This window comes from Quercus lobata, chromosome 11 (genome assembly GCF_001633185.2).
Source record: "Quercus lobata isolate SW786 chromosome 11, ValleyOak3.0 Primary Assembly, whole genome shotgun sequence".
Taxonomy (NCBI): Eukaryota; Viridiplantae; Streptophyta; class Magnoliopsida; order Fagales; family Fagaceae; genus Quercus; species Quercus lobata.
In genome coordinates, this window is record NC_044914.1 from 25,502,671 (window position 1) to 25,516,685 (window position 14,015).

General features: G+C 33.6%; 1 protein-coding gene across 1 annotated transcript; it reads right to left on the reverse strand.

The window, feature by feature from the left end:
* Positions 1 to 2,363: 2,363 nt before the first annotated feature.
* Positions 2,364 to 2,864, reverse strand: LOC115966618 (putative receptor like protein 25). Its single transcript, XM_031085818.1, has one exon. The coding sequence runs from the start codon at positions 2,862 to 2,864 to the stop codon at positions 2,364 to 2,366; it is 501 nt and encodes a 166-aa protein (XP_030941678.1).
* Positions 2,865 to 14,015: the final 11,151 nt, after the last annotated feature.

Genomic DNA, 14,015 nt, shown 5'->3' on the forward strand with positions numbered 1-14,015 from the left:
TGTAATATATTACCATATAAAATTTGAATGTTTCTCATTTTTAACGATGTTTAAAATTTTGACAATTTCCGTTTGGATAGAACTTATTTTGTTGAAACTGAAAACTGAAAACACTGTAGTAAATAAGTGACTGTAGATCGTTTTTAGGCTCAAAATACTATAGCATGTTTTTGTTTTTGTTTTTGTTTTATTTTTTTTTTATTTCACTCCTTCCCCAGTAGCCTTTTTTTTTTTTTTTTACTCCTTTCCCAGTAGACATCGATCTCTCTCTCTCTTCGATATGCACGAGGTGGAGCTTCCTCTCTCTTTCTCCCATGGAGTTTGGTCTTATGAAGAACTAATGTTTTAGTTTCTTGATTTGGGAACTTGGTGGTGGTGGATGGGTTGATCGGTGGGTTTGATGGGTTGATCAGCAGTGGGTTTGATGGGGATTTGGGATCATGGGTTGATCAGTGGGTTTGATGGGTTGATCGGAACTCGGTGGTGGTGGGTTTGCTAGGTTTGATTGGTTCTGTTTGCTGGGTAGATCCATTTGATCGGTTGCGTTTGCTGGGTTTGATCGTTTGATCGGTTGCTGGGTTTGATGGGTTTGATGGGTTTGATTTTATTTTTCACATGGGTTTGATTCATATGGTTTTGGTTTCACTGTTTTGATCACTTGTTGGTTGATGGGTTTCAAGAACATGAATAGTCATGTTCTGGGTTTGATCGGTGAAGAAAATGAAGAACGGTGAAGAACACGAAGAACAGGACATGCACACGCCCAGCTTTCATTGAAATGGTGCGTTCAAGCTGATTTCTTCCTGCATTTCTTCCTGCTGTAGCGTGGGTCCCATGAAGTGTAAAACACAAATGCAGAAACACTCAGCTAAACGCTAGATCCAAACAAATACTTTGTCATACGAGATGTTTAATTACTTTTTCTCAATTTCATATTGGAGATGATTTAACTTTAAAATAGTCGAAATTAGATAAATATTTAAACTTGAACATGTTAGCATTTTGAGCTAAAAGTTACCCGTGCATCGCACGGGTTAGTGAATAGTATATAGAATATAGATAAGTATTTGCTAAGAGTACAATAAAATTAATAAATAAATAAAAAAGAAAGAAAGTAGAGTGGGACTGTAATAAGCAAAGAGAGTATAGAAAAAACATCTAACATTTGAGCTAAAACCGGGGATATTTGCATATTAACATTGTGAAGATTTAGAATATAGTAAGTTAATATGGGTTTGAAAGAAAAATGCAAACTAGCATCTCGAGTTTTAGAAACTCGAGTTCCATATCAATCTCAAGCCTCAAAGTCTCGCTTCCCACTTGCTGAGTTGGACATGTTTATGCCACATAGATCTCGAGTTTTTAACTGTCGAGACCAAAAAAACATAAATCTTGAGTTTTTTACACTCGATTTCAAACAGATAAAAAAAAAACGTACAAACCCCAGAAAAAAAAAGATTTCAAATAGATAACAAAAAACGTACAAAAAAAAAAAAAAAAAAAAAAAAAAAAAAAAAACGAGAAGAAAGAGGGAAACCCAGAAGAAAGAAAGAAAGAAGAAGAAGATCCACAACAAAGGGTCTTGTTTTTGTCGTCTTCGGTTGTGGGCATTGCTTGCTTTTTGTTGTCTTGGTTTGTATTGAAAAGGGTCTTGTTGCTTTTTGGGTTTTGAAGGGTTGAACATTTGCTGGAGATTGGTGGGTACGCACTGGAAATCGAATCTTAGAGACTCGAGTTCCACGTGGAATTTTTATGCACGTCAGCTGTCTCAGATCTCTGGAACTTGAGTTTTTAAAACTCGATTTGCTATTGATCTCGAGTTTTTAAAACTCGAGATGCTAGTTTCACACATACTTTCAAAATCGGGCAGCTAACGAAATTGTTAGAAATCCTTTGTTATTTGGAAAGGGTGTTCAGCTAAAACCATCAAGAGGGATCTGTAAATAGTTACTTTACCTAACTTGTTGACTAGAAAACTAGTTTATAATTAGAAACGGCTCCGAAAGAAAGAAAGAAAAATGTAGTATAGAAAAGCACCACACGCCACACACCACACAACCCTATTGCATTGAATTTGGAGTAGACAATCAAATATTATCAAGTAATACAATTTATAAAATGCCCCTCCCAACTAAATTTATTTTTGACTCCTCCACATTACCCGTCTTCCAGTTGGATGGCCAATTGCAAAACACTTCATAAACTAATCACTGTTCCTTTTGATTATAATTTGCCCAACAAAAACTCCAACTATAAATCCACATCCGTATCCAATCACAACTGCTTTCCAACCAAACTCAAATATAGACTCTAAGCCCTGTTTTACTTCAAAATTTGAAGGTGGAGTGGGTAGGTCCTCCGAATCAGCACATTTTTTGGACAATGGGCTTCCGCACAATCCTACATTTCCATCGAATGAATTGATTCCAAATGTAGAAAATTGTTTCCCTTGTGGTATAGGTCCCACAAGATGATTGTGAGACACTCAAGAATGAAAGGAAGGTGAGGTCTACCAATTGCGGAGGAATTTCTCCAGATAGCATGTTTTGAGAAAGATCCAGGGATTCAAGATTTGAGAGGTTTGCCAAAGATGATGGGATAGAACCACTAAGAACATTGTTGGAAAGGTTGAGCATATTAAGTGCTTTTAAATTCCCCATAATATTAGGAATTTCTCCATCAAACTTGTTGCCTGAAAGATCCATGGCCACAAAGGAATCTAGGATTCTCCAACATTCCCTCTTTATGCCTTTGTTTGTCAATTCCATTGAATACGTGTACGAGAATGCCCAGGCCCAGCCATTGTTTCGTATATAAATCTGACCCTGCATATGCGTTGCACGATCTACACCAAAGCTCTCCATGCCTTCCAAATTTGGAAGTATTCTAATGGCAACTTACCAATAAAGTTATTGTTAGAGAGGTCAATGACACGTAATTTTGGGAATCCAAAATTTGTTTCGGGTTTTTCAATGATACCATGGAATTCATTCGATTGCAAAATGAGGACCCTTAGCTCTAGAAGAAAGCTAATCCAAGAGGGAAAAACATCATTTATATGATTGTTTCCAAGATCAAGAATTTCCAACATGACACAATTAACAAGTGACCTTGGTATAGGCCCCTGAAAATGATTTTGACTCAAGCTAATCATCCTTAACTTACTTCCTTTCATGAATATTTGACCAATGCTGCCATGGAATTTGTTGTGCCGTAGATTAAGAGTGGAAAGGTTTCTCAAGTCTTTTAAACATTGGGGAAGGAAGCCACTCAAGTCGTTGTATTGCAAATCAAGAAAAGAAAGAGAACTCAGATCACAAATCATTTCTGAAATAATGCCGCTCAACATGTTGTTATTGACTTGATAGACAACAATTGAAGGTGGTGGAATTGGGAGAGACCCTTGAAATTTGTTATATATAAGGTCCAAAATTTGTAGATTGGTCCAAGGGAGAGCATATGGAGTTTGATCAAAACCTGTGAGGAAGTTTCCAGACAGGTCCAAAATCTGGAGAGTGTATTTACTAAAGTTCGTGATCCACTTTGGTATTTGGCCAGGAATATTGTTCATGGAAAGAGTCAAAACTTCCAACTGATCTTGGTTTCGAAGAAAATCTGGGAAGTCACCTAAGTTACAAGAATCCAGTCCTAATAACCTAAATTTTTGAAGGACAGTGTTGTAACTTGGATCAATAAGCAATGAAAGATTGTTCATAGATAGTTTGAGGAAAGAGAGGCTATTGAGTTCTCGAAACAAGTCAAATTCCACTATGCCACTCAATTGATTTGAAGATAGATATAGAGTTTGAAGATTCATAAGACTAAAAATAGCCGTTGGAATTGGGCCTTGCAAAATATTTTTCTGAAGATACAAGTTTGTTAGTTGGGTGAGGTTTGCTAACCAGGATGGGATAGGACCAATTAATTCATTCCTAGAAAGACTTAAAGTTGTGAGGTGAGTTAAGTTTCCAAGAGAAAACGGAATGTCACCGTATAAATTGGTCCAATATAGACGTAACATAGTGAGTTTGGTTTGCTTACCAACCCAAGAGAGAGTCCCACGGCTGAAAAAGTTTTCTGAAAGATCTAGATATGTGAGCTTCGTCAGGTTAGCAAATGACGATGGTATTGGACCAGAGAAATTGCAACTTTCAACATCCAAGCAATATAAGGATTTGAGGTTACCAACTGAATTAGGTAGCTTGCCAGAGAAACTTGCGCCTGCAAGTCTCAAATCTTCAAGGGGGCTACTTCTATTAAATCTGGTACACTACCAGTGATTTTTGGATTAAAGCGCACATTGAGAGACTTGAGATTTGGTAGCTGAAATATTCTGGTTGGAAACTCACCATGCAAACCACAATCTCTAAGAAAAATAGTTGTTAAAGAAGATAAGTTTGCTAAGATACTGGGAACAGTGGACGATATGTCCACCTCACTCAGAACTAGTTCTTCCAAGTTTGTTAACTTCTCAGCTATACTTCTGAGACCAGGCTTGTGGAGCTTCAATGGATTCAGAGCGAGGTTTAGGGAAACCAACTTAGAGAGTTGTAAAATTTCTGATGAGATCTTACCTGAAAATCCAGAATAAGAGAGGTCAAGGTGAGTAAGCTTTGAAAGACGCCTTACTCCAACGGGGATTTCAGAGTGATTAAAGTTGTTGATGGAGAGATTAAGCTTTTGAAGGTGAACAAGCTGGAAGAGGCTGCTGCTGGGGTTGATAGAACCATAAAGAGAACTGTTACTGAGGTCAAGGCTGATCACATGACCCGTGTTTTCATCACATTGAATACCATCCCACGTGCAGCAATCACTACTTTGTGCCATCCACGACGAAATCTTTGAATAAGCGGATGTGGATTGATTGATGATAAGGCTTTCTTTGAATTGCAACAAGGCAAAGCTCTCATCATCATGACATAGTGGCTGCACCGAAGAAAAAGAGCCAGCGGAAACAAGAGAAAGCAGAGACAATAGAAAGAGAAACTGCATGAACATCACGAAAGAAAGTGAGAAACTCATTATAATGTTCTGTTGGAGTTTGTATTGCTGTAACGCTGGAGAAGCAAATAAATAGAAAAGAGAATAGGGATTTTCTAAACCAATCTCTACGTCACCCTTACACGCCATTCATTTCTTTTTCAATTACTCCATTCAGTCCTCCTTAACATTTTCCTTAGCCGTGTAGACTACTGTATCATTCTCAAGGACAGCTTTCTTCTGTGGAATTTGGCGAAGTAAGAGAGAAACAAAGACAAAGACCAGGCGGTGAGGAGAAAATCTGGCATCTATCTATGTAATGAAGGAATAGGAAATGTAATTTTCTTTCTTAAGTTTGGTGTTAATCTAACGATATATGCGGTCCCAGTGAGAGGGTGTTGAGCCACTCCGTGTGCCGTGTGAGATGGTGAGTCTAGCATTTGATGCTAATTTTGTGACAAAATTAAAGGAGAGAGAGTCATACACGAGGGTTAGAAAAAAAAAAAAGCTAATTTGCAGAAAAAGTGATGCTGAGAGCTAGCAAAATGGTGGGTGACAAATGACAATACTGGCGTAGACGGGCAATGATGAAGCCCAATTTGGTTTTTATTTATTTATTTTTAAAGGCATCTACTATTCTCACGGTTTGAGAATACAGGGTGTAGGCATTTCTCACCAAATTGTATTTCAATTTTCCTTAGTATAGCAGGTATTGTAGGTTAAATTCAAAAATAAAAAGGGCATTATATATTTTAAAGAGTAAGATCAAAGACTAAAGATTAGAAATTTTTTTGTATATATATATTAAAAAAATTTATTTGTGATTATATTTACTTGTATTATTAATTAGATAATTTATGATGTCACTAATTCTTCCGCCAATTGAACCCCAAGTTGGCTAGAAATTGAAAACCACTTTCTTTTTAGGTCTTATGTCCAGTCAAGTTTTTAAACCCAAGGTCTTGTTTTGAGTAAGAAAAAGGAAGATATATTTATATATTTAGTTGATAAATTTTCATTGAATTTAATATTTTAGTTAATAATAAGTTATGGTAAGAAAGTTTGAACAAGCTTCCTCCTTCTTTTTATTTTATTTTATTTTTTATTTTTTACAAGATAAAATTTCTACTCTAACTTAATCTAAGTGTATATGTATGTGAGATTCTTTTTTGGAGAATTGAACCCCAGCCCTTATCCCCCCACACCCCACAAAGATTTATACTTGTGAAGTGACCACTGTACCAACAATGTGTGGTAGTAATTTGAAGAAGTTTCAAATGGCTTGAAAGTTATGTTCCAAAAGGATTTTTAGTTTTAAATGGAGTTTATTAGTTAATTTAAATTGGTGGGAGGCACATTGTAGAAATTTTAATGCATTCGTTGTTGGTCCTTCCCAAGTGCACTCCGTGAGCACTGTACATCTTCCTTATATGAGAACATGTAGACGCAGTAGTGTTTCAACTTATAAGTAGAGTGAAAAAAAAAAACAAAAACAAAAAACCAAGCATGCTCCTATTATACAATCATTTTAGATCGATCTCAACTGAAATTCGTGAAATAAAATTAGAGTGGAATAGTGGATTAACTTAATCCTTTGTTGTACTTTGTTTAAAATATATCATATATAGTTAAGTAAAACTTATTTACAATGTTTTTTTTTTTTTTTTTTTTTGATGGGAACTTATTTACAATGTTAGTTGTGCATCAAACCCACCAAATAGAGTGGAATCCATATAATATGATACATGAAAAACGATAAAGGTTTTAAGACCGGTAGTCAATACTTAATTGCTACAGGGTCAATTTTTTACCTTCTTCCTTGAATTAAACTGAGTCTATTATCAATAATAAATGGCTACTCCAAATAGTTGATCAATAACACTGGAACTCTCCTTAAACATAAAAAAGTTCATCTCAGCTCCTCTAGTTTTGTGCTTTGTTTTAAATATATTATATATAGACATGTAAAAGAGGAAGAGAGACACCATCTCTATCATCAAGGTAAATAACAAACCCTAGGATATCAGAGATGGTGTCATCTTTTCAAAAATTAGAAACGCAAATTGTGTTTGATAATTTGATTGCTTTAACCAAAGCCACTTGCATATAATTATAATCTACTTGACTTTAAAATTGGTATTTAAGTCCCTTTCAAAAAAAAAAAAATTGGTATTTAAGCCCTACTACTGCCTAAAATACCTAACAACCATTTATTTCTTATCCCTTGTCATGCTCCATTCAGTCCTCCTTAGCATTTTCCATGAGATATTGCAATAAATGTATCATTCTCAATGATAAGTGTCTCTTGGCCTTGTAGACTAAAGCCACTTCTCCACGTGACTGTGGACCATATGTATCATTCTTAATGACAACAATCTTCTGTGAAATTTGGCTAAGTAGAAGAATAAAAAAAAAAAAAAACACACACACACACAAAGACCAAGCTGTGAGGAGAAAATATAGCATCTAGCTCCATGAGAGAGAGAGAGAGAGAAGTGGACTTGTGTTGAGAGTCTTGTATGATTTTAGTTGAGAGTCTTCATTGTTTGTATCAATGAAATTCTTATTCATCTATGGCCTTGTATACTAGTGATATAGGACAATAAACTCAAAGAAGGGGACTTGTGTTGGAAAAATAGAAGTGGAATAAAACAAAGGGATATGACGTAGGGATCAGTAGCTAGGGTTTGCTCAGATGTAGCACCAAGTGATGAAAACCAAAAACTAGAATGTGACAATCAACACCTAAGTTGCTTGGAATCAGCACCTGGACTTGCTTAGAATCAGCACCAAACATTGGAAGAATACTTCCAACTCATATATCATCAATTTAATCATCTACAATAGTACCGAATTACCAATAATAAAAGAAAATAAAACTCATAACGAGATTACATCATATATTGAAATAAAATTCAAATAGCAATCAAATATCTCTAGTAGCATCAATTAGTGAAATCAGTATCAAATATCAATCACGGTCATTTAGGTCCAACAAAATCAATTGATATTAATATGTCTAATTTGGTACTCCTCTTGATCCCGCCTTGTGTTTGCGTGTGTGTTACACAGTGCTTGTCATCCTCTGGCCTGCTCATAAAATAAAAACTAAATAAGAAAAATTGTTTCCCTTTTTCTTCATCCTTATTCCACTCTTATTGTGGAGCTAATTCCTGCTGCTTTCAGTGATATTGTGGGAAATTGAATTTTGCAGGGAATTTTAAGAGATCTGTCTAAGGTTTCAAATGTGGCTATCCAGGATCCTTCTGTGAAGCTAATTGAACAGGTATAGCTACTTCCCTAGTGTTTGATATTTGAAGCCTTCCCCCAGAAGACAATTCTTACCCTTTGTCTTCTGCTCTTCTCAAGGGTGTTTATCACAGAATAATGGTGAAGCTAATGACTTAGTCATGGTAACCACAGCTATAGACATTGTCCCCTCCTCTAATGGTGATATCTCAGCTGTAACTGCCGACAGGTGAGTGAAAAGTTACATCTCCTGCAGCAGTTGCTGTGCCATTTGTTGTTTTAGAGAAAAATGTTAAATATATCTGAATTCAATGTAATAACTTTCAACTTACTTTGACCAGCTGTAGATATATATATTCGTGTCCTCAATAGGTGTACTATTCTTCATACTTATTACTTCTGTAATTTGGGTATAGTAGAGCATGGGCCATTATGATTTGTCATCTAAATTTTGTCATTTGTGTTAATATCTCCGCAATGAAAAAAGCAGAAATTGCCAAAAAAAAAATTTCCCCTGTAAACAATGGTGAATTCAATTTCTACTTCTTTCACATATTCAAACCCCACCCTCAACTCCTCACGCACACATGTTTGAAGTATAGTTGGAATAATCAACAAGAACAATCTCATATCTTGAAGCCTTTTAAATTTTTATTTGTTATTTTTTATAATTGAAAATTTTAATGCGAAAGGGAACTAGGGTCCTCACCAGCTTCCTTAGCCTATATTCTCATCCTCTACTTCCTTTCCAACGTGTATAAATTTTACTTGTAGACTTTCTAAGAGTAAAAATTCTCTTAACACAAGCTCCATTTCCCAAGGAAATAGCAATAGTTCATTCAATAATCAGATCTGCAAGCTAGGTTGCTCACTTGTAAACAAACTTGGCCCATTTCTATATCTTCTCTTTTCTCATTTGCTTATTGGGTTGATGAAGGTGTAGGCCCTAAAACTTTAGGCAAATTGGACTTACCTCTTGTGAGGTTTCTTGAAATGACACCCCCAACTAAATGTTTCCTGGAATGACAATCTGTCTCTTGAAGTTTGTATAAATATTTTTTTTCCTTAAAGTTGTTACTTTCCTAATGAAATATTTGATTTAAAAAAAAAAAAAAAAGATACATATCTATTCCATGAGAATACTCCCCTCCTTGAGAATGACACTCTTACCCTTGAAGTTTGTGTAAATGTTTAGGAATGTTTATTGAATATTTAGCTAAGAAAGTAAAAGCATGAGTGGATATGAACTTATCAGTTTCATTTAGAAAAATTCTCAAAAATGGAACTGTCCTTTATTGAAATGTTTGGAGAAAGTATCATTTCAAGAAATCTCAAAAGGTTGTTTGGTTTATTCTTAAAAATCCTCATATTTGGTTTATTCTAAGAATCTTGTATTCTTCCCAAAATTGTCTTACGATTTTAAATAAAATGTCATGCTTTTTACCCACCACTTTTATATGGCTTCCTATAAATAAATAAATAATTAATATGAATCATATAGTAAGTAAAATCTCCTAAAATAGTAGTCTAAGATTTCCAAATGACAACTTTCTCAAAAAGAAAAAAAAAAAAAGATTTCCAAATGACACATACCAAAGTAACCAAACCAAAAAAATCATTTCAAAATTCTTTTATGGTTTATCAGAAAATTATGCATTATCAATCAAACTTTAAAAAAAAAAAAAGAAAAAAAAAAGAGAGACTAACAATTACAAATATGAGATAAAAATTAAAGTCAACAGTAATCCTTGAAGATAAATATAGCCATAGTATAAAATCGGTTTGAATACACAAAATAAGCAGGTGATTAGAAAGTGTTACTAACTTCCTATATTTTAGTTAAAGGCTATTCCATTAGGGATATAATCATCACTTTATAAAGAATAGAACATTCCCAAACATGAAAAGAATCAAAAGATACCTACATTTTTAAAAGGGAATTCAAAAAGATAGGATTGGTGTTACCTTAAATTTTTCCAACTAAACATGGCAATGCTCTTTAGGAATCCTAAAAGATCTGGTATGTGTAAAATTTAGATATGTGGAAGAGTGGCAAAAATGCTACAATTACAAATTATTTTTACAAATTGTTGATGTGACCAACTTTTTATTGGTTTTTATCTAAGCTCATTACTAACATCACATTTTTTTTCATTTACTAATAATTATTTACCGCATTAACAGTTTATTAAATTTTTTATAAATTTTTTTTTCTCTAGCTTTACTCAAGTAGTGGAAGACCATACCAAATTTGTGAGAAAAGCATCATTGGTCATCTTAATAAGAACAGGTTATTATAGCTATTGCTGGGATAATAGAGGATATTTTTAGACTTTGAGGAAAATGTTAAATGTAAAATATTAATATCTTCAAAAGAAAATAGTAGGGTGGGGAAGGATACCAATTTTTTATTTTTTTATTTTTGGGGAAGGATACCAAATTGGCAGAAAAAGAAGCATCATTCTCATATGTGTGAACAAGTTTGTTTGTTTTTTTGTGGGAATGTGAGAAAAAGTTGGTCAAAGAGAATATGTCTTGGTCTTGTTATTTTCGTAAATATTCATGACTTTTGGGACAGATTTTGGACTTTAATAGAGTTTGGTCTTGTTATTTTCTACGTGTGACTCGTTGTTTCTTTTTTATTCTTACACCAAAAAAAGAAAAATACAATTAAATACAAATGCCAATAAATCATAAAATTTCATTCCTAATACTGTAATTTAACATAGTCATATGTTTGGGGGATAATGCTCCGTATCAATTTTCCACCAAGGGACTCCTTTCTATCAAAAGCTATCTCATGAGATGATTTCATGACTCATAAGACCACTCTCTCATAACATATGAGACCCACATATGTGGGATCCATACATATTATAAGAGAGATATCTTAAAATACCGTCTCATACTCTCATAAGATAACTTTACCCTTTCTATAGCAATGCAAATGGACATCTTTCCGCACCCTTCACATGGCACATACCCTCCCTTACATGTGACTCACCCTCCCTAGGCTCCACCTAATCTCCATCAGATCATCCTCTAGAGTCTACCTGACGTGAATTATGTTGATTGCCTCTTAAAATATGTGGTTTGACTAATGACATTTGACCCCCTATGTCTAGGATTTTACACATAGTCATTACTTATTTTATTAAATTGAAAAAAAAACCACAATAATAAATAAATACCTCATTTTTATTTATTCAAATGAATATTTACATTTGATAGAACATAAAAAAGAATATACTTAATTTTAGTCTTAGATACAATCTAAAAAAATTAAATGATTTTGATTTCCTTGTTACATTCTAAACAGAAAAATGAAAAATTACATGATAAAGTCAAGTTTAGATTCATTGATCTAAGAGGCTAAATTATAGGTTGGGAAGGTATTAGACTCCCACCCTTCCAAACGAGCCAGTCTTATAGAATATGTTGGTTTTGGTCATTTCATACAAGCATCGTCCCAACATGTTATGATCAATAAAACATATTGAAAATTATAGTTTAAAAAAAAAAACATTTTATCGTTATTATATTAGGTACCGAAATTTATAACTAGCATGTTCATCAAATACAAACATGTTTTCATACATAATAATTAACCAAAGATTTGAATCTATACTACTCGATTCAAGGTTTACACATGCATGCAGGCAAAAATGGCAAAATACCCCTTCACCCAAAAGTTCTAGCGAAATGTCCCTGTTCTGAAATTATCTAGCAATATTCCCTTGTTTTGAAACTCGATTTCAATGTAAAACTCGATTTGTAGAAAATCAAGTTATAGGCAATCAAACTTAAAATAATAATAATAATAATAATAATAATAATAATAATAATTATGGAACTCGAGTTCCATTTGAAATTTTTCTAGGAACTTGAGTTCCATGAACTCAAGTTCCTTACTGAAATTCAATTTTTAGAAAATCGAGTTTTAAAACAGAGGCATTTTGCTAGATAGTTTAAGAACATGGGTATTTTGTTAGAACTTTTGGACAAAATGAGTATTTTGCCATTTTGGCCCATGCATGCATGGTTGGCTTGGTGAAGCAGAGTCAATGGTAGGGCTTCTAGTTATATAGACAATGCCTCTCTTTGAACATCATCTCAAAATTCCTTTTGTCTTTTGGAAATTTGGGCAAATTCATGGCTTATTGATGATTATTTTTGAACACGGGTTTGGATGTCCTTTGAGATTGAATCTTGGTCTTGGGCAGCACCTCCTCTCTTCAAGGTTCCTTGGGTAATTAGGAATTTGTGTAGCACCTCTTTCTTTCAACCTAGAAAATTTGGTTAGCACCTCCTTCCTCCAAAAGTTTTGTTGACACCTCCATTGAATCTTTGAAGATTTCAGCAGAGTTCAGATAATTTTGACTATGGGAAGTGATTAGGCTTTTCTTTGAGTCAAATTAATGCTAAGGACGTCATAAATTCGAGGCTTTTGAGGGATAAAGTGTTGTGATTAACGAAAAGGATTAGAAATCACCTAATGCCTCCTTACCAAAATTTTTAACGAAGAGCAAATTGTACTTTTAAAATCAAGATCCCTCATCTATTTATAGAAGAGAATAGTACAATCTGTGTCCCACATAACTTAAGTGCAAGCTTTCAGAATTATCCGACATGCAAAGATTTATGATCACTTTTAGTTTTGATCAAATTAGGCTATGCCAAGTAATTAATTAAATCAATTCTTTAAAAAACCAATCATCATAATCCAAAAATGCATGTTAACTTGTAAAGATTTTATTTGGTTATGATTTTTTATTTGATTTAAGTATGTGAAATATCATTTTAATCATTAAAACTTCTAAATTTATTTTCAATGTAATACTGCACAATCTAACGATTAAATTTACAATATATATGTCCTTACGTCGGGAAGGTTGTAAATTGGGTGCTACACTATTTCTTTATTAAATTTTCTCCAACAAAACTTGAGGATGCTTTTCCCACTATGTGTATGTGTATTTTTTTATAAATTATTTTTTTAAATGAAGTTTTAGCCAATATTATAAGAATGCAAGATGTTATATTCAAGTTATGTTCACCTTTTAGTATGAACTCATTTTACTTACACTGAAGAGCCATAACTCTCTAGTTTTTTCTGCTAATCTGTTCCAGTTAACCCAAAAAGAAAAGAAAAGAAAAGAAGAGTTATATATTATCCCAAATCTGGTAAAATTAAATGGATATTCGATGGTGAACCATTATATATTATCCTATTACTCATAAAATAAATTAATAAAGCTATTCTATATTACTTTCATTGGATTATTGATTGCATGATCTCAATATTTTTTATGTAGTATTAGACCTCGGGCTTGCTTCATTTAAAAAACAATAATAATATAAAATTTAAAGTTAGTTGCGGTAAAAAGTAAAGGTCGGGCTTTGGCGCAATGACAAGTGCCTTCTACTAAACACAACATGTTGTGAGTTTGAGTTCAAGAATCAAGCTTTCCAAAAATTGGGGATAAGGCTGTCTTTCATAACGATTTGCAAATCTCGTAAAAGTAGGAGTTTTATGCATTTCGACGATTTTTTATTTTTTAATTATGGTAAAGAGCCTTGAGCTTTTGTTAGTTGCTATCGATATGGACTTAATATTTTCCTCTTCAATGCTAAATATTTGCAACACCTTAGTGTGTGTTTATTATTCGTTCAATTTTTTTGAAAGAAATTGATATGTAGATAATCTTACATTTCCACCCCCCACTAATTCAATGGTCAATGTCTATACTCATTTTGCTTTAGTTTTAACTGAATAGTAGAGATTT